General features: G+C 40.1%; 2 protein-coding genes across 2 annotated transcripts; one reads left to right on the top strand and one right to left on the bottom strand.

Annotated features, from left to right (window-relative positions):
- Window positions 1-10,823: 10,823 nt before the first annotated feature.
- LOC132636380 (G-type lectin S-receptor-like serine/threonine-protein kinase At4g27290) lies at window positions 10,824-15,277 on the top strand. Its single transcript, XM_060353222.1, has 7 exons — window positions 10,824-12,171; window positions 12,677-12,814; window positions 12,944-13,107; window positions 13,714-13,924; window positions 14,222-14,459; window positions 14,583-14,733; window positions 14,817-15,277. Exons 1-7 carry the CDS (start codon window positions 10,893-10,895, stop codon window positions 15,117-15,119), a joined length of 2,484 nt encoding a protein of 827 aa, XP_060209205.1. The 5' UTR covers window positions 10,824-10,892; the 3' UTR covers window positions 15,120-15,277.
- A 4,751-nt stretch (window positions 15,278-20,028) lies between these two features.
- On the bottom strand, window positions 20,029-20,796 carry LOC132637747 (uncharacterized). The gene has a single exon (XM_060354794.1). It carries the CDS (start codon window positions 20,794-20,796, stop codon window positions 20,029-20,031), a length of 768 nt encoding a protein of 255 aa, XP_060210777.1.
- Between the last annotated feature and the right edge of the window lie 1,307 nt (window positions 20,797-22,103).

The raw sequence follows: 22,103 nt of genomic DNA, 5'->3' as shown, positions 1-22,103 counted from the left end.
ACTTAATGGATGAAGATGACTTAGTCATCCCTTATATTGACTAAGTCTTATTTCATATTGGGCTTGGACCCTCTCCAAGGCCGGTTGGGCCTATAAATTCCCAAAGAAAACCTTCAAGCCCATTTATATTTTGGGCTACTACTTGAAATTCTTGAAGGCAATTTTTCCAACTTCCAATTTTGCCCTTCGTCTTCCTCCGTATTTCCACGAGTCATGTCGTGAACTCCCCTTCATGCTCTTGACCTTTCTCATTATTTCCACTCCTAGACTCTTCATAAACAACTCAAGTGCCAAACACAATAAAATGTAGCCTCGCTTGTCGTTTTCCCGCGATTGTCTTGAATTATCCAATTACATAAAACGCGGGGTATAACACATACGCTACAACTCTGCCATGCTGCATCAATACACAGCCCAACCCCATGCCAGAAGCGTCACAATAAATAACATACCCGTCCGGTCCCTCTGGAAGAGTCAGAACTGGGGCTGTAGTCAGCTTCTCCTTCAGCAACTGGAAGCTCCGTTCACAAGCGTCAGACCACAGGAACTTAGCTCCCTTCTGAGTCAGCCTTGTCAAAGGCGCTGAAATCGAAGCAAACTTCTCCACAAATCTCCTGTAATAGCCTGCTAACCCCAGGAAACTGCGTACCTCTGTGGGCGTCGTAGGTCTGGGCCAATTCTTCACGGCCTCAATCTTCTGTGTGTCCACCCGGACACCATCAGCTGCAATAACATGCCCCAAGAAAGCCACTGAAGACAGCCAGAATTCACACTTAGAAAATTTCGCATATAATTTTTGATGCCGGAGTACCCCTAATACCGATCTCAGATGATCTGCGTGCTCCGCCTCAGACCGAGAATAAACCAGGATATCATCAATGAATACAATTACAAACATATCCAAGAATGGCCTGAATACCCGGTTCATCAAATCCATGAATACTGCGGGGGCATTAGTAAGCCCAAAAGACATAACCCTGAACTCGTAATGCCCATATCGGGTCCGGAAAGCTGTCTTAGGGATATCGGCCTCTCGTACTCGCACCTGGTGGTAACCGGATCGAAGATCTATCTTCGAAAAACACTTAGCGCCCTGCAGCTGATCAAACAAATCATCAATCCTGGGGAGGGGGTATTTATTCTTTATAGTTACCTTATTCAGCTGCCGATAATCAATACACATACGCAGCGACCCGTCTTTCTTACGCACAAATAATACCGGGGCTCCCCAAGGCGAAGTACTGGGTCTGATGAAGCCCTTATCCAACAAATCTTTCAGCTGCTCCTTCAACTCCTTTAATTCTGCAGGCGCCATTCTATACGGAGGAATAGAGATAGGCTGAGTGTCTGGGAGTAAATCAATAGAGAAATCTATCTCCCGCTCTGGAGGAAGACCTGGAAGCTCGTCGGGGAAAACATCTAGAAACTCATTAACCACGGGGACTGACTGAAGTGTCGGCGTCTCTGCGTCCAAGTCTTGCACCCGTACCAGATGATAGATATAACCCTTTCTAATCATTTTCTTTGCCTTAAGGTATGAAATAAACTTACCTTTCGGCGATGCTGTATTTCCAGCCCAATCTAAAACTGGCTCCCCGGGAAACTGGAAGCGAACTACCTTATTCTGGCAGTCAACATTAGCGTAACAGGAAGCTAGCCAATCCATACCCATAATAACATCAAATTCAGTCATATCTAACTCTACCAGATCTGCCTTAGTGTCACGGTCACAAACGATCACAGAACAGTCTTTATAAACCTGTTTCGCTACAACAAAATCCCCTATCGGTGTGGCTACCTCAAATGACTCTATAGGTTCAGACATAATACCAATTTTACCGGCAACAAGGGGTGAAATATATGATAAAGTCGAACCTGGATCAATTAGTGCATACACAGATCGAGAGAAGACCAATAAAGTACCTGTGACGACATTAGGAGATGCCTCCTGATCCTGGCGGCTGGCCAAAGCATAAATGCGGTTCGAAGGACCGCTAATACCAGAAGCTCCACCACGGCCTCTGCCGCGACCCGCTGGTGCCGAAATACCCTGCCCCGTAGGGCGTATAGCCACTGACGAAGATGAAGACCCAGCGGCTGATCCGGTAGGCTGCGCTGCACCACCCGAACTACCCTTATACGGGCAATCTCTCACAGAATGGCCCTGACGGCCACAAGAAAAGCATGCACCGGTGGCTCTGTAGCACTCTCCCGTATGGTATCTGCCGCAAAAAGAACACTGAACCCTGGGTGGCCTCATCTGACCAGAACCCCTATCTGTCCGCGAACCTGAAGCCCTGGAGCTCTGGCCTGCTCCTGAATACCCTGGGCTATCGAATCTGCGACCTGCAGGCTGGGGAGGCGCGCTCTGCGCCGGCTGAGATGAAAATCTGCTAGGCTGCTGCGGCTGTTGGGGCTGTCTGCCCCGAAAGTCTCCAGATGACCTGGCCCTCTTGGGCTGTCTCCGATCCTGGCCCCTGTCAGGCTGGTGTCCTCCTCTGCCCCGATCCTCCATGCCCTGGGCATGGGCCTGGATACGGGCAATGTCCATACCGGGCTGAGCAGCCAATACTAAGCAGCTATCAACAAAATACCGATCCAGCCCCATAATATATCTATGCATCCGGTCCGCCATAGTAGCCACCACAGTAGGTGCATATCGGGCCAAGGAATCAAACTCCAAACTATAGTCCCGAATACTGCGGCCCTTCTGCCTCAATAATAAGAATCTATCAGATCTGGCTCGTCGCAACTCTGGGGGCAGAAAGTGTCCAAGAAATGCCTGAGAAAAATCGCCCCAAACTGCTGGAGGAGCGCCGTCCCCCCTGGATAGCCCCCATGACTCGTACCAGTTTGCCGCCACATCATATAACCGGTACGAAGCTAACGCGACTGACTCTGTCTCGGAAGCATTAATCAAATCTAGAGTGCGTCACATCTTCCTAATAAACTCCTCAGGATCCTCCTCGGGCTTTGTTCCGAAGAACTCTGGAGGGTTACAAGTCAAAAACTCACGGGCTCTCGAACTATCACGCCTGACTGCCCGGTCACCTCCCAGTCCATGCCCCTGAACCTGCCCTGCCACAAGTCTAGTCAGCAACTAGACTGCCTCCCTCATATACTGATCCTCAGTGCCTGGCCGTGGAGCTGGAGGCTCAGGTACTGGAACTGCGGGAGCTGGCAGTGGAGCCGTCCCCCGATCTGCAGCTACGGCTGCCCCAATCTCCTCCACGAGTGGCGGTGTAGAAAAACCCTCTGTCTGGGGCAAAGTCTCCGGAGCAATATATACCTGGGCCCTGGTAGTCCTCTGGACCCGGCTAGTCTCTCCTACGGCAACTGACTTGGCCTTTTGGGCCGCTGTCGCCTTTTTTGGAGGCATATCTGCAAATATAGCCACTCGTTAGGAAGGGGTCATCCTGATAACACAGCTCTATCGCACGATCTAAGACAGAAAGAAGGGTAGTATCCTAAATGCCCTGTAGCCTCATGTTTATAGGTGTGGTGCACAACACACCGATAAACAAGACTCTACTAGACACGGTCTGTGGACATTCCGAGGACGAACCGCTCTGATACCACTTTTGTCACGACCCAACCCCGTGGGCCGCGACCAGTGCCCGAGCTGGGCACCTATACGTACCCGATACCCCAAATTAGCATATTAACTACAGAATAATAATATAATAATAATATTAGTGGTCGCTACAGAATTTAGCAGAAAAGCAGACTTGGCACACATAGGCCGATAAGGCCATCACAGAACAGAATATCCCAAACATATGTACAGAACCCACACAGATGTATCCACAGACCTCTACAGAACATATCATAATCATAAGACGGGACAGGGCCCCGTCATACCCTGAACAAAGTACATATCCAGATAGCAGTGACAGACTGTACCAAAAGATGGGCTCTGTAGAAGAGCGCGCCCCAGATAGCAGAAATAGGATCCTAAACGTGTGGATCAGCGAACCTGTCGTCAGTACCTGCGCGGCATGAAAACGCAGCCCCCGAAGAAAGGGGGTCAGTACGAATTATGTACTGAATATGTAAAGCGGAATCACAGAAGTCAAATCATAATGGTTACAGAAAATGAGTACAGAATCCAGAGTGTCAAATGCATATTTCCAAAACAGACAGAATGCGTACAGAAACATATGTCATATCATATCATATCATATCATATCATATCATATCCGGTCCCTGACACGGGACTCGGCAGACAGAATGTGGCCACCCTCCCGACGCTGGTGCCACTATACAGAGGAATCAGAAAAAGGGGCGTGGCCCCGTATCATATAATGTCATATCAAAATGGCCATACAGATCAGATCAGAATAGGCGGACATGGCACATCATACTCCACAGACCCATGTACGCGTATACCTGCCCCCTCACATCGGGACGCGGCGAACAATGCAGAGAATTTCGCTTGACAACATATCCTGGCCCGGGCTCAGTGTGGGAAACATTGGGACATCCACGAATGGAGTAGTGAGAGACTAATGCAATTTAAAAATATAATAAATGTTTTCAAAGACTCGATGAAGCGTATCAAAGACAAACAAATCCAATGGGGTCGGACGGAATCATAATAAATGTATTTCGGATATCATAATAAATTACAGAAGTATAACTTTCCCGAAGTCATTCCGAGTGTCAAAATAATTTATAATATTTAACAGAATATTTAAAATAATATTCGTTAAGCGATTAGTAGGGTAATTAAAACATTTCTTTCAAAAATCGCTTAAAAAGGAAGCTTTAACACATTAGGGGCAAAACCGTAAATAGCGGGCCCGCCTTGGGACAAACAAGGCGGCGGGCTCAAATTGTGCCCTCTAAGCATATAGTATCACCTAAAAAGGTTATACAAACATTCTATGATTTTCTGAATAATTTAGAGCAAAATTGCATAATTTCAGAAAAAGCGTATCAAAATGGTTCAATTCTACTGAAGGAAAAACTGAAATTTTGTCTTGCGGATTCCGAGGGCCAAGAGGTCCTTCGAGGCCCGGATCCGACCCTAACACACTAGGGGCATGCCAAGGGAAGAATTGGGGTTGCTTTACATACCTTTCGCGCTCCTTAAGCCTTTCCAAACTCACTTCCCGTTTCGTCGAAAAACTGCAATTGGTCAAGTTTACCAATTGTGAATTATTAATGCCATTATTTCAACTTTAAGCATATTTGGCTACCGAAATTTCGGCAGCACTTCCCCTATACATATGACACCCCGAGAATTCAACTCGGCTATAAATCATCATCAACAACCCAAACGACAACAACAATATCAACAATGAACATTAAAAACACAAATATCCTTCAACTAGTCATTTTTCTCACAAGTTGACATAATCTTCAATTCAACCCAACTTTCAACTAAGATCAATAATTTCATAGTCAACAACCATCATGATCATCACCATATAGTTCTAGAAACATTTCATATCGTTTTCCTTAAGATATACACTCGATATACATGATATACAATCTTCCGCCAAAATCATAACTTATGCAAAACATCAAATCTTTGGCATACAACTTCATAACAAGTTTCCAACTTCCAAATTCATCAACCATAATCATAATTCACATCTTAACAACTTCATTTCCATAATATCACAAAATTATTCTAAAGTGACATAATCATCTACATTCCAACTTCAACCAAAATTCATTCAACTTTCATTCCCAATATAATTTCCATCATAACCACAACTAGAATGCAACATAAAATTCAACTCATATATGTATACAACATATATACACCCATGGCTACATATATATATACATACCCACTTTGCAAACTTCCTTATTTCCATAATTTCTACTCATTTCCACATACCACAACATAAACAAACCTTCATAACATAAGAAAAAAGAATTGATTCTTACCTTTTTCTACAAACTTCTTCACTTGAACAAGTTGTCAACTTGAAGAAATAAGTGCTCCTTCTTCCAAAACAATTACACCAAGTTGTAGAGGACACTTAATTTAGTAGGAATTCAACAAGAAAATAATTTTAGAGGCAAGATTTTGAGGGGTGATTTTTCTATGGCCAAACCCGAAATGCCCTCTTTTTGTTCTTGTTTTTCTCTTGTTTTTCCTCCTATTCTTTCTCTTGAAAGTTCTATGGAATTTGGATGATTAAGTGGTCTTTTATTCATTGACCACATGACTTAATTCCATGGGCGTGGATCCTTTTTATGGACCATGGCCGAATGGCTCCTCACTTGGGCCTGAATTTTTTTTTTTTTCATTTTTTTGGGCCAACTCGGTTGGTCCCGAGTTGGGCCTAGCCCACTGACCTTTCGACCTTAAAACGTTCATATCTCCTTGTACCGACGTCACCTGGGAACCCACGACCTATGGATGGAAAGCTAATTCAATTATCTACAACTTCTATTTCAAGGTATTTTCGAAATTCCAAACTTACAATACAGGTTTTGCCCCCCCAAAGTCAGGTCACCCGAAAACGTTTTCTTAAAAATATTCGTTTGGAGGGTTTCCACTTTGATTTGGTCCAAAGGTACTTCATGAGTTGTGTTTAACTTTACATATGTGATTCATATGACTTTTCAGATGTTCCAAAAAAAATCTCGGTATGTGGGCCCCACCCCAGCAGATGCTCCGAGGTTCAAAAATACGGGATATAACATCCCCCCCCCCCTTTAGAACATTCGTCCTCGAATGTTAAATTAATTTCATAGGGTTTGAAAATACTTTGGGGGAGTTCATGTTTACAGACATCACATATGACACACGATTGATATTGGAATAAATTAAAGCAGGGATTTAAGGTTACCTGTGGGTATAGAGAACAAATGAGGATATTTCTTCTTCATTTCCTCTTCGGCCTCCTTTGTCATTTCCTCCCTATTATCGTTCCGCCACAGTACCTTAACAGAGGCTACATCTTTATTCCGAAGCCTCCTTACCTGACGATCCAAAATAGATACGGGCTGCTCCTCGTACGATAACTGCTCCGTCACCTGAATATCATCAGCAGGGAATACTCTGGAAGGGTCACCAACGCATTTGCGGAGCATAGACACATGGAATACCGGATGTACCGCTTCCAAATCAGATGGCAAATCTAACTCATAGGCGACATTTCCAACCTTCCGAACAATCTGATAAGGCCCAATATAACGCGGATTGAGCTTACCCTTTCTGCCGAACCGCATCACGCCTTTCATAGGCGATACCTTCAGTGTGTCTGAAATCTCACTGATTACCTATCTCTATTATTTTTCAATTTATCTGAAAAATGAATGAGTAAAAATAAGGAAGAAAACGAAAAAGAAAAGAAAAATAGAAAATATAAAACCAAGTGTTAATTAGTAATAAAATAGACTAAAATTTGAAATTTAATCACTTTGGACTTGAAGAACATATTTTTTTTTTCTTTTAAGAAATATTATTGATGTTTTTTCTCCACAAATTTAATTGAGGTTTTTTACGACCGCGCGAAGCGCGGACAAACTAACTAGTTATAATTAAAAGTAAATGTTGGGAGATGAAGAGAATATAAAGCATGACTTTTTATTTTTAAAAAAAGGGAACGGTTAAGCAAGATAATGGATAATTAATGTAGCACATAAGTGAAAGAATTAAAAAGAGGAAAAATTGAAAAGATGATGGAAAAATTCAAAAAAGGAGAAAAAAGATAAATAGGATCCTTCGCTAAAGAGACGTGCCACGTCATCTGTTTATTGCCTATCATTATATTATATATAGATTTAGTAGTAATCCATAAAGGAATAGTAGTTTAAATTAGTCACGTCACCTTAGACGTCAATAAGGAAATTCAAGAAATTTTGTTTTCTTATCCCATGTGCTCATTTCCATCTGTTCTCTTGTTTGTATTCAGTACAGTTACTTCCTTCTTTGTTTTTCCTGTGAATTGGACATCACCAAATAAGTATGACCTACAAAAGTTGTAAAGAAATTGTAAGTATCACTTCATTTTTAATTATATGTTTTGGGTTTGACCTTGTTGAGTGCAAAATTACCTTTGTTAGGAGTACTTTACAACAATGTAAGACTTCCGGACACAAATCCAAATTTAATCAATTCCAATATGAATGTGAAACATTGGAGGTACTCCAATTATATATTAACGTTCAAAGGTAACTGAAAAGAGTCAAATAACAGAACTAAACCAACTCGATCAATTCATTTATTATTTGGTCCGGTTTTCTATGTTAAATTAAAAAATGTAAAAGGTTTAATTTGATTGGATATTAAACATGCCTGAGTATAGAGTCCGATAGTCACAACGGAGCCTTGTCTTTCCGTAGAGCTTCCGATCGATCCCAATCTGTTCAAATACGGTATCTAAGTAAGAATGCGAGACTAACGGTATTCATAATGCTATACTTCAATTCCAAACCCAAAAGCCACCCAAAATAGGATTTCGAGCCTCGAAGGGCAAATAGGAAATTCAATCCAAAATTAGTTTATCCATGACTTATAGAGTCTATATACAAAAAATCAATCAAATCCATCCACAATTTCATACTCAATTGAAGAATTTCATAGTTCAAGCCTAGGGTTCACAATCCCCAATTTTCTACTCTTAAATCATGAATCCTAACATGAAAATCCTTATTAATCCATGGGATAATCATAAAAAGAGGGTTAGAAACTTACCCAATAGGTGAACTTTGCAAAATCTGCCAAAATCACATCTAATTGAGCTCCCAAAAGATAATTTTGTGACTGAGGAGTCAAATCACGAAAATGGGGTTTTCTAGGATCTGCCCAGGTACCTCTTCTTCGCGATCGCGGAACCCATCCACGTGATTGCGAGGACACGGAAAATAAACTGTCGCAATCGCAGTAAGAGCCTCACTATCGTGATGACCAGACTGTCAGCAACTCGCAATCGCGCTATGTGGCATCGCGATCGCGCTACGTGGCATCGTGATCACGATTAACAACACTAGCAAACCAGATTTTCTAGTTTTGACTCCTTCCCCCCAAAATCCCGACTCATCCGGAATTTCCCGAATACAAACTAGATATGCATCTTAGCTAAAAAGCACGCTACGAACTTACTCATGCACTCAGAATTTCCAAATGAGGTAATTTTGACCCTATCAACCCCAAATGCCCTAAAACTAATTTTCCAACCAAATAACCAAAATACCACCGAGCCCCTCGGAACCCGAACCAACAACTCAACCAAGTGTTGAGTTGGTTATAATCGACATTCCGGAAGTAATGGAATCGTGAAACTTCCAAAAAGACCTGTTTACCCCTGGTGTTGACTTTGGTCAACTCAACACTTAAGAATTTCAAAATTTTCATTTTCTCACTCAAATCACACCCAATTGTCTCGGAAATCGTGTCACCCCAAGGTAAACAAATCATGATGAAGCTAGGGGAAGTGTCAAATTGGGGTAAGACAATCAAAATAGCCAAAACGATCTAATGAGTCGTTACATTTGATTTGGTCAACATGTCATGAATTTAAAATTTAATCCAAATTTCATTATGAATTTATTCCAATAAAATTTTGTTGTCTACAATGCTACCATCTTTCTTTGCTTACTTTTCTAACAGAATTTGATTAAAGTACCCCAAAGAGATAAATACTCCATGAAAGTTACAAATGGACCGAGGGCACGTAAGAAAACATTATTTGGGTTAAATTAAAAAATGTAAAAAGTTTAATTTGATTTGATATTAAATCCACTAAACCACGCCGAAGCTTTGCTAATCACAAACCTTCCGGTTGTTCACGCTCACCAGGATGGTTTTGTACTTTGTGGGCTTGTGGCTTTGTTAATTACCTAGTTGTAAATAGAAAATATGAAAATATTTCAATGTAGAGGCTCGTGGCTTTAAGCTATTATGATTAAGTACTTTAATAAAGTAGAAATATACACTGTTAACTATCCATGATCAAGTTATATATATAAATAATTTGTTAATATGATATAAATATTTAATGCGGATAAGTTTTTTCTTAGAATATATAATAGAGCAAGTAGTGGGTAGAACTAAGCACCTCATTAAGATCTTTCGAACAGTACAGCATATTATTCTAAATAATCAGACAAGAACCAAGTAGCCGGTTTGATTTGTTTAATAAATCAAAAATTGAGTCAAAAGTCGTGCTTTTGACTAGAGCAGAGTGAAAATTACTTTTATAAATACAAAAATAAACAGATCCGTTATTAAATGTTTGTCAAATTTCACCATTTAAATTTAAAGAAAAATCATGAAAGAAGTGTGATGAAACATCATTTAACGACTGAACGTCTGCGACTATGTATGACTTTTCTTGAGATGAGCGATTTGCCTGACTCCGCCATTCGTCCTAATTTGCATACTCTTCTGTATCATGACCCAATTGAAATTTTAAGATTCAAAATTTTAAATTTTGACTGTGAAAGTTTTTAAAATAAAATTTATATATTTAAAAATTACGTCAAAAGTATTACAAATTACAATAATTAATAACTTTAAATATTTAAAGATATATAAAAAAATCGGTCAAAGAAATAAAATTTGATTAACTCTCGAAATTCGAAAGATGTCACGTGAATTGAGACAAAGGAAGTAACAATTTTTTGAATTTTGAGAACTAAAATTTTCATTTTAGTTTAAAATTCAAATATGGAATCTTTATATTTTGTTAAAATAAAATTTACAATTTGAAAAATATGTAAAAAATATTTTATGACAGAATAATTAAAAATTCAAATATTTATAGTATGATATTTCAAAAAATTAAAGATATAGTTTGACTTTCAAAATTCAACAATATCTTATAAATGAGACCGGGGAGTAATAAACATAGAAGACTTTATTGTGCTGCTGCCAGCTGCCAAAGAACTCTAAAAATGGAAGACTTCCAAATTTGCAAAGCACCATGAAGGTCGGTTTTCATTTTCAACTCTTCTTCCTTATCTCCTTATTTTCCATCCACCAAATTCTAAGTGCTGCATCAGATACCATAACAACAACTCAGTTTCTCAAAGATGGTGAACTCAATATCACTTCATCTGGTGGAACTTTCCAAATGGGATTCTTTAGTCCAGGTAACTCCAAGAACCGTTATCTTGGTATATGGTACAAGAACATTCCTGTTACTACAGTTGTTTGGGTTGCCAACAGAGAATCTCCACTGACAACTAATTCAGGTACCTTAAAAGTTATCAAACCAGGAAGACTTGTCATAATGAATGATACTGACCACATCATATGGTCTACAAATACTTCAAGATCCGTGCTAAATCCTGTTGCAAAGTTGTTGGATTCGGGGAATCTTGTCGTTAAAGATGCTGGTGATGATGAAATAAGGAGTTTTCTTTGGCAGAGTTTTGATTATCCTACTGATACACTTTTACCTGGTATGAAAATGGGGTGGAATTTTGTGACTGGTAAAGAAGTTTACTTGTCGCCGTGGAAGAATGAGGAGGATCCAGCTCCAGGTGATTATACATACCATTGTGATCCTTCTGGTTATCCACAGAACATACTGAAGAAAGGGAAAAAAGTGATATACAGGTCTGGACCATGGAATGGATTAAGGTTTAGTGGTGCAGCAAGTTCAAGAGAAAGTCCATTTTATACATTTGGTGTGTTTTCAACTAAAACAGAAGTGTATTTTAGTTATCGGCTTTTAGCTTCGGTTATTACTAGGTTTGTTTTGAATCAGAATGGTGTGTTACAACGATGGACTTGGGGCGATAGGAATAAGGGTTGGGCACTTTACCTCTCGTTGCCAACGGATAATTGTGATACTTATAAGTTATGTGGGGGATATGGTAGTTGTAATAGTTTGAATTCACCAGTATGTGGATGTTTAGACAAGTTTGTGCCTAAACACGCGGAAGATTGGAGGAAAGCAGATTGGTCAAGTGGTTGTGTTAGGAGAACTGAACTGAATTGCGTTAAGGGTGATGTGTTTTTGAAGTATTCGAGACTTAAATTACCAGACACGCGAAATTCATGGTTCAATGTAACTATGGACCTTGAAGAATGTAAGAGAATTTGCTTGAGAAATTGCTCTTGTATGGCTTACTCAAATCTTGACTTACGCAATGGAGGAAGCGGTTGCTTATTGTGGTTTGAAGATCTGCTTGATATTCGACAGCTACCCAACGAAGGGCAAGATATCTACATTAGAATGGCTGCCTCTGAATTAGGTAAGGTTATTTGCTGAAAAAAGAAAATTAATAGTTTGTGATTGATTTCTTAAAGAGAGTAAATTTTATGAGTTGCAGGAGCCCTGAATAGAGAAAATCTGAATTTACTTATACAGTCAAACCTCTTCATAACTGCGTCGTCTGTCTGAATATTTTTTGGTTGCTATAGCGAAATGTTGTTATAACATGAAACCTTGGTTCCGCAGAAAACATGATTGTTATAGTGAAATGTTATTGTAGAGGATGGCTGTTATAGAGAAGTCTCATACAGTGCCAATGGTTATAAACATGTTGTTCTTTAAAAAACAAAGTAAAAACTCACAGTTTTAACAGAAAGAAATATTATGATATTAGCACAGCTTTGGTTTAATAAAAAAATGAGTTAGAGTGGAGTTATGCTGAACCTGTAACCATGATGTCTAGACAAAAAATTAGTATATTCCTGTCTAACCAGCTGATGGGAAAAGTCGAACTGATTACCTATATTTGGATTGAATACTTGCAGCTAGTCAGGATAAATCAAATGGACACAAAGGAAAACTACTTTCCTGGATTATCCCATTATCAGCTGGAGTGATTTTGGTAATCCTAAGCCTAGTGATCTGCATTAGAAGAAGGAAAAGAGCTTCAGAGAAAAAGAAAGGTAACCTCGACAAGTCATTTTGTTCGGAATTAAGTAGTAGAGGAATTCAAATTCAATTAGAAGTCAAAAGATTTATCTTCCTTGTCTAGTATTTGCCAAACTGAATTTAGTACATCGGTCTTTTGGCAGGATGTGGGGGGTGCAATGGCAATCACAAGATGGATTATCACAACGTAAACCACAGTGAAGAATTTGAGTTACCACTATTTGATTTATCTACAATAGCTAAATCTACGAATAACTTTTCAGTGGCAAGCAAAATTGGAGAAGGTGGCTATGGACCTGTTTACAAGGTAACCACTTATAGCTTTGCAGTTTTGTACACCAAATAAGCAATTAACGGCCCACATAATTGAGCATAGATTGATTCTGGAAGACTGACAGTAACTTCAGATTTGTTCGATAAATGGTGACTGAAAACAAAAGCTTTGTTCTACCAAATGGGACATTCGGACAGAAAAGAGAACACTTTATGCATAATTCATTAAGAAATGGAGGGCAGGGGATTGAGGGGAATGAACTTTTGGTGCATGAATTTCAAAATATTCAAAATGTTTCAGAGTCGATCCAAAAGTTTCTGGAAACTTGTCTTTCGAATGGGCTCATTAATATCTAATCAGAGGAATGGCTTAATGAATTTATGGTTTTGGAGGATATAATTTGCTTAATCCGTCCAAATTAAACCTAATTTGGTAAGAACAATATAGTGAGTTAAGATGTGGTGGAGGAGTTCTATAAACTACAGCTAAACTTAATCGAACTTATTAGAATTGCTCTATTCTTCAAATTTTGTGCTTCTACCTTTTAGTTGGAACTTGGAAGTATAGAACTGTCTTGCATGGTTTGGACTTTCATCTTAGCTATTAAAATAATTTAACGTGCATACATTTGATGTTTAGGGGGTGCTTGAACAAGGACAGGAAATAGCTGTGAAGCGGCTATCTAGGACTTCGACACAAGGACAAGATGAGTTCAAGAATGAAGTGATGTATATTGTGAAACTTCAGCATAGAAATCTGGTGAAGATTCTTGGATGCTGCATTGAAGGAGAAGAAAAAATGTTGATCTATGAGTACATGCCAAATGGAAGTCTTGATTCATTCATATTTGGTAAGAATTCTCGAACAAATATTGTGCTTAATATTTGCATTTCATTTGAATGATGCCTTATAGGAATACCTAAATAATTTTCCTCCCATTTGAACCCACATCAAGCAGGACAAACAGAGTGAAAGAACTGGGAATAAGATTTATGAGCCTAAAAAAATGTACGAGGCCCAAAGTTATGTTTTTATATTTTTTTCCTTCTTAAGGATTTTTTATTTTATTTAATTCGATGTTCTAGTCCCATTCTTGATTCTACCTGATTGGTGTGCATTAATGATCCAACTGTGAAACTTTTGGCAGATGACACACAAAGCTGGGTATTAGACTGGCCTAAGCGCTTTCACATCATCAACGGGATAGCACGGGGACTAATGTATCTGCATCAAGATTCTCAGTTGAGGATCATTCACAGGGACCTGAAAGCTAACAATATTTTACTAGACAATGACATGAATCCAAAGATATCAGATTTTGGCCTAGCAAGAAGTTGTGAAGACGACGAGTTTGGAGCCAAGACACACCGAGTAGTTGGAACATAGTAAGACTCTTAAGATGATCTTTTACTGAGTAGTTGGAAACTGGAATAGAAGAAGAACCTTGAGATTATCATAGTATGTTTTCCATCATTAGTAATGCTAACTTCTTCATACATTGTACGCAGTGGCTACCTCTCACCGGAATATGCTGTACATGGGGTCTACTCGGTGAAGTCAGATGTATTTAGCTATGGTGTCTTAGTGCTGGAAATTGTGAGCGGTAAAAGCAACAGAAGATTCTCTCATCCAGACCATAGCCTTAACCTCCTTGGACATGTAAGGGTTGCAATTTTTTGTTTTCCATCAAGAAATATCTCACAAAGCAGGTCCTGCTAACAAGATTTTCTTTAAATCTACAGGCATGGAAACTCTATAAAGAAGGTAGATCAATGGAATCACTTGGGGAATTCCCCGTTGATGTTCGTTCTACACCTGAAGTGATACGATCAATCCATGTTGGTCTATTGTGCGTGCAACATTGTCCAGAAGATCGTCCAAGTATGTCTTCAGTGGTTATGATGTTAAACAACGAGGGTGTACTGCCACCTGCTAAACAGCCAGGTTTCTACGTAGAAGCAAATGCACCGGATAAAGAATTCTCTTCTAGTCAATATGCACATGGTACAAATGAGATCACCATCACAACATTAGATGCAAGATAGAAAATAACAATTTTTTATACCCTTAATTCTTTTGTTCTTTTTAGCAATGTAGCTAACCATGCATAGTGAAAGTTCCTATTTCGAGCTGCTCAAGAAGAGTGCAGTCATCTTCTTGTAACTCGGTGCAAAAACTGCCAAATGTGTACATTGTTTATATCTCCTGAGCATTCTGTCATTTGGTGGAACAAAAAAAAAAAAAAAAACTTACCTCTACATGACTGGTTATCTTGGCTTTTGTGAGACTCAGATGAAACCCGAAATTGGTTTGTAGTCCACTGGCCATGAGCCAAGTAGTATCGACCGGAGATCAAAGTTTGAGTAGTGGAGAAGGAAGCTGGAAGTGAAAAGACCTTTAAAATTTTTGAAAATTTATATAAACAACTTCTGAAACTTTGGACCAAGAATTTCAGATAATGCAAAGCCGGGGCAAGATATCCCCCAAGGACTAGAAGCAACTCTCTAGTCTCCAGTGATTCATTTTAAAATGTTAAAAGACTTTGTCTGAGTACAAATCATTGACACTTTGTTAGTAATAATAGATTAGTTTAGTTTAAGACAAATCATTGACACTTTGTTAGTAATAATAGATTAGTTTAGTTTAAGTTAAATATAGTCCTCAATAATCTGATTTTAGCTCTCAATTAAGTTTATAATGCGATTGCATTGAGTCATTTTCCAGCCTAACATATTTCTAGCTGAAACAAACATGTTTTCGGTCAGATCACTCCATTGTGTGTGAATTGACATTGTCTTCAAAATACCTAGCTTATTTGTTTGTTCAGCTTACCCGCTTGAATGGTTCATTGCCATGGAAAGGACCGAAAAAGGTTGTAACGACTAAAGTATACCAGCACCAAAACATAAAGTCAGAAAGGATTTTATTGCAGTAAAACTGCTTTTAGTGCTTGAACTAGTAATGGTATTGGTCATCCTAGACAATATCCACATATTCTGCATAAGGTGAGGAAGACAAAAACAATTAGAAAGTAAAACCTCAAGCTTAATTCGATATGAGTCATTGAACCTGAAACAGGAGCTTACTTCAATGAATCGACAAAAATATAATCTTCAATGGTCCCTATGTACTTAGGTTGGACAAAAGTACTTCCACTATGAATTTGTAAGAGAATATTTGCCGTGCTTATTCTCATTCCTTGAATAGGTTAATATACAACATTTACAACATAATTGTAGGCTACAAATTAGGAACTAATTTGACTAATTAATTCTAACATACGCTATCCTAAAATAGAAGATTACAAAATATATTTGACTAAATATTTACATAATCTAACACACCCCCGCAGTCGAAGCGGGAGGTTTACGAACGGTTAGACTGTCCTGAAAATCATCAAATAGTACGCGTGGAAGACCTTTGGTGAAGATGTCGGCAATCTGATAACGGGAAGGAACATGTAGGACACGAACCTCTCCACGTCTAACCTTTTCACGAACAAAGTGAATGTCCATTTCAATATGCTTGGTACGTTGATGTTGTACCGGATTTCCAGACAAGTAAATGGCACTCACATTGTCACAATAGACCAAAGTTGCTTTACGAATAGGACAATTGAGTTCAAGCAACAGATTACGAATCCAACAAGATTCAGAGACAACATTAGCAACCCCTCTGTACTTAGCTTCAGCACTAGACTTAGATAGAGTAGGTTGGCGCTTGGAAGACCAAGAAATCAAGTTATCCCCAAAATATACACAATAACCCGATGTGGAGCGTCGAGTGTCTGGACATCCACCCCAATCAGCATCTGTATATGAAAGTAGTGACTGTAGAGAGGTTTTGTATAAGTGTGTACCAAAGTCAATCGTACCTCGAATGTAACGCAAAATGCGTTTTAATGCTTCCATATGCTCAAATTTGGGATCATGCATAAACAGGCAAACCTGTTGGACCGCGTATGATATGTCTGGACGAGTAAATGTCAAGTATTGCAAAGCACCTGCCAGACGACAATATTTCGTAGGATCCTCATACGGGGCGCTCGAAGTAGCACTGAGTTTGCCTTTTGTATCAACTGGAGTGGGGCAAGACTTACATTGTGACATGCCTGCCCTGTCAAGAATATCCTCTGCATAAGAACTCTGAGGCATGAATAGGCTATTTTTGTCCCGGGAGACGACAATCCCCAAAAAATAGCTCAACGGGCCCAAGTCTTTCATTGCAAATTCCGTAGCTAACTTGGACATAATAGCTAGTCTGAGAGAGTCTGAAGATGCAGTTAGAATAATATCATCCACATATAACAAAATGTAAGCAGTATCCTTTCCACGACAATAAGTGAAGAGAGAGTTGTCAGATGTACTATGCGAGAAACCAATGGTTGCCACATATTCAGCAAAACGCTGATACCATGCCCGTGGTGCCTGTTTCAAGCCATAAAGAGACTTACGCAAGAGACAAACATGATCAGGACGAGCCGAATCTCGAAATCCCAGAGGCTGATACATATAGACGGTCTCATTCAAATTGCCATGTAAGAAAGCATTCTTTACATCAAGTTGGTGAATGGGCCAAGAGTGAGATAAAGCAATAGTAAGAACCACACGGATAGTTGCCGGCTTGACCACCAGACTGAAAGTCTCGTCACAATCAACACCTTCCCGTTGAGACCTGCCATCACCTACAAGATGGGCTTTATGCCTCTCAAAAGAACCATAAGATTTCTTTTTATGCCGAAAAATCCATAAAGACCGAATTATATTAGCATTTGGAGGACGAGGGACCAACTCCCAAGTCTTACTATCAATAAGAGCATTATATTCATCTTGCATAGAATTTTTCCAATTCGGGTCATTAAGTGCACCGATGGGATTCCGGGGAATAGGGGAGATGGAATTGTTGGTGGCACTTAAGGCTTGATTATGGTATTTCAAGTTCGGCTTAAATATCTCATGTTGACTACGTGTAGTCATGAGAGGAACAGGTGGGGGGCTGGCTGAGAGGGGGCTGCTGCTGTCGTGGGGGGCTGGCAGCGAGGAAGGCGGAGGGGCTGGCAGCGAAGGGGGGGGGGGGGGGGGCTGGCAGCGAGGGGGGGCTGGCAGCGAGGGAGATGGAGGGGCTGGCAGTGGCGGGACTGCCGGCTGGACAGACGACGAGGGAGGAGAGGAGATGGGTGAGCTCGGGTGTTGGGTTGCAGGAGGTGGAGCAGCGGCCTGGTCATGCAACAAATGTATTCTCAATGGGGAATTATCATCACCCAAAAACTCATATGAGGTAGAAGATGGACTATGTATTTGTGAAAATGGAAAGAAGTTTTCATCAAACCACACATACCGAGCTATGATTATTTTTCGGCTTGATAAATCATAGCATTTGTACCACCGATGATTAGAAGGATACCCCAGGAAAACACACGGAGTGGACCTAGATTGTAGCTTATGAATTTGTGTGGGCGGAAAGAGAGGAAATCATAGACAACCAAAAACTCGGAGATGAGAGTAGGATGAATTCTTTTGATAAAAAATCTGAGTGGGTGTCTTATATGCTAAAATTTTAGAAAGGAGAATATTGTGTAGGTACGTTGCCATGGCCAAGGCGTGATGCCAATAGGAGGGGGGCATAGATGCATGGGCAAGGAGTGTACGAACAATATTATTTATGGATTTAATTTTCCTTTCCGCTTTACCATTTTGGGGTGAGGTGTGCGGGCAAGAAAATCGGAAAAGCATCCCGTTTTGTTCACAAAATTTATGAAAAGGACCATTATCAAATTCACGCCAGTTGTCACATTGAAAGGTTTTGATTTCTTTTTCAAACTGAGTGCGAATGAAAATCCGGAAAGACAAGAAACAATCATAAACTTGGGACTTTGTTTTGATGGGAAAAGTCCAAAGAAAATTAGTATAATTGTCAAGAAACAAAACATAATATCTGTGACCAGAAGAGCTAAGAACAGGTGAAGTCCATAAATCACTGTGAACAATGTCAAAAGGCATAGTAGTAGTTGAAAGAGAGTCATAAAAAGACATTTTAATTAATTTCCCCAAAGGACAAGAATGACAAACATTGTTTTGAGCCTTATTACATTCAATCAAATTACTACTACGTAAAGAACTAAGAATCACATCCCCGGGATGACCTAAACGGGAGTGCCAAATATGAGGAGAGATGGCGGTAAAAGCAGATGGTGCCGAAGGCGAGATGGCTCGATAATTTTTGAAGAATGGATAAAGATCACCTGAACTCTCACATCTCATGAGTTTGCTCCCCGTCTATAAATCCTTCACAGAAAAGCCAAAAGGATCAAATTCAACAGAAACCATATTATCGATAGTAAATTTACGAACGAAAATAAGGTTTTTGAAGAGTTTAGGTGCATGTAAAACATTTTTCAGGTTTAAGGAGGGATTTACTTGAAGGGATGTATGACCATAACCACGAATCGGAATCATGTTACCATTACCAACAACAATGCCATTATTTTTGATCAAGTGATAGTAAGACGAGAGAGTACCTTGGGAGTTGGTCATGTGAGATGTGGCTCCGGTGTCCATGTACCAATTGTTGTCATCGGGCGGATTCAAAGACATTGTGTGCATAGCCTGCTCAATATCCGTGGGCGCATACCCACCATGTGATGATGGGGCTGCCGAGTAGAACGACTGTGGAGGACGACCACCAAGGACTCCCTGCTGCGTTGGGGCTGGGCGTGACTGCTGCCAACCCGCGGTGGGGTACGGGCATGGTGGGGTGGCCCACGGCTGTGGCCCCCAAGCAGCCCATGGTGGAAAATACCACGACGGGGCAGTGGCTCCCTGGCGAGGCAACGCGGCGGGCTGGTTTGCCTGGGCATTGTTTCGGCTGCCCCCGCCGCTGCTTTGCCCATTCCCGGCGCCACCGCGGTTGTTGTTGCGGTTGCCGCTACTGCGACCGCGGTTGTTCCTCTTTCCACTATTGTGAGAATTTCCTCGATTGTTGAAAGTATTTTTCAGAATTGTTAGGCTGCCCATTACCAGAGAAATTATGAGGATTAATATTTTGGGAAACGAGAGCAGCATTCGACCCGGAGTCGTGAATGGCGTCCTCGCCATGGCTGTCTTCCTCAAGTTCGAGCATCGACCGGACAACGTCAAAAGATGGGAGAGGAGTACGGTGCTGCACCGTTGTTCGAAAAGTTTTATATTCTTCCGATAACCCTAGCAGAAGACGAAGCACAAGTCGTTCGTCGGAAACTTTGTGGCCGACGTTGGCGAGATTGTCTGCAAGAACTTTCAGCCTGGTGCAGTATGCTTTCACATTCGGAAAATCCACCAATTTGGTGTTGGTGAATTTTGCATCAAGAGCAAGAGCCCTAGCCGATTTGTTGTCCTGAAAGAGATGGACAAGGCGATTCCAAGCCTCGGCTGCGGTGTCCTCTTGATGAATGATCGTGTTGAGAAGATCATTCGATATCGTACCATATATCCATTGCCTAACAATGTCATCTAGCCATTCCCATAGAGCCTTTGTAGCAATTTTTTCGGCTGCAGTTGCCGGTGGTGTCTCGGTGGGGGAGGCAGGATGGAGGATGTGGTCGATCACCAAGTTTGTTCGGCAATGGAGCTTGAAGAGGGTAGCCCAGTTATTGTATTGGCTTCCTTCATAGTCAAGAACAATATGAATGCATGATTTGATATTGGTGACTGTAGTCGCAGGATGCAACTTGGATGCGTCAGCCATTGAGAAGAGGAGGAAGAATGGCCGAAGAGGAGGAGAACGAAAAGGAGGGTTGGCGGCTAGGGTTTAGGATGCTAGGGTTTTAGGAGAGACCTAATCTGATACCATGTAAGAGAATATTTGCCGTGCTTATTCTCATTCCTTGAATAGGTTAATATACAACATTTACAACATAATTGTAGGCTACAAATTAGGAACTAATTTGACTAATTAATTCTAACATACGCTATCCTAAAATAGAAGATTACAAAATATATTTGACTAAATATTTACATAATCTAACAGAATTCTCAGTTAGATGTTGTACAATGAGATGTTCTTGAAATCAATTTCCAACCCCAAATCTCTCTGAATGGCAATCACCATTATTGTGAATGCTAGTAGTAGGAGCTGATGGTTCAGCAGTAGCATGAGAGGCAGCCAGGCAGAGACCACACTTTCCCCAGTGCCTCGAATCAATCTTCCCTTCTTAAGAGGAGAGTCCTGTTTTGATGTCTTTTTGGACTTCCTCCTTTGTCTGTGCACAATTATAAGAGGCACCTCATCATCATCATCTTCTTCATCAGTCAACCATGCATTACAGGAGCAATAGGATCCTCCTGGTAATACCTAATGATGATAGCTAATGATTATGAGGAGGTGATTGGTGATTTATATGGCAGTGACTAATGCTGTAGAAGTGGTGATTGGTGGTCATTCTAGTAATAGTGGTTATTGGTAATGATTGTGGATGATGGCTAGTTATGGTGACGGCTGACTATGGTGATCTGCAGTGATGGTAGTTGTAGTTGAGGATGATGGTTGTGAGTGATGGCCGGTAGGGGTTCAATTGAACCTCCTTCGTTAAAATTATACTGTGTAAGTAGGGTAAAAATGATTTTTTCTGTATATGTATAGGTTGAATCCCCTTGGCATAATTTTTTTTTGAAACATTTTATTTGAATTTCTAGCTCTGCAAATGGTGGCCGGTGGGCGATGACAAATAGTAGTAAAAGTGGTTATGGTAGTGGACTAGTGGTGAAATATCCTCTTTTAGAAAATTCTTGAATGAATAATATCTTAATTATATTAAAACGTTAATACATATTTTAATCAGTCAGATATATTTATATTTAATAAGTAATTGCAAAAGAAAAAGATGCACTTAACGATTAAAGGTCAGATCTAAAAGCAAATACTTGATGATTGCTATCTAAATGATTAAGATTCGAACTTTTATTAATTACAAACAAATACAATCTAAATGTACTCATAAATTTCAAAAGATAAAAATTATAACTATGTGAATATATTTTCTTTCTAAAAAGAAG

Source organism: Lycium barbarum, chromosome 4, assembly GCF_019175385.1.
Source record: "Lycium barbarum isolate Lr01 chromosome 4, ASM1917538v2, whole genome shotgun sequence".
NCBI lineage: Eukaryota > Viridiplantae > Streptophyta > Magnoliopsida > Solanales > Solanaceae > Lycium > Lycium barbarum.
Note: the sequence above shows the minus strand (reverse complement) of the source record. Positions and strands in the feature narration are given on the sequence as shown.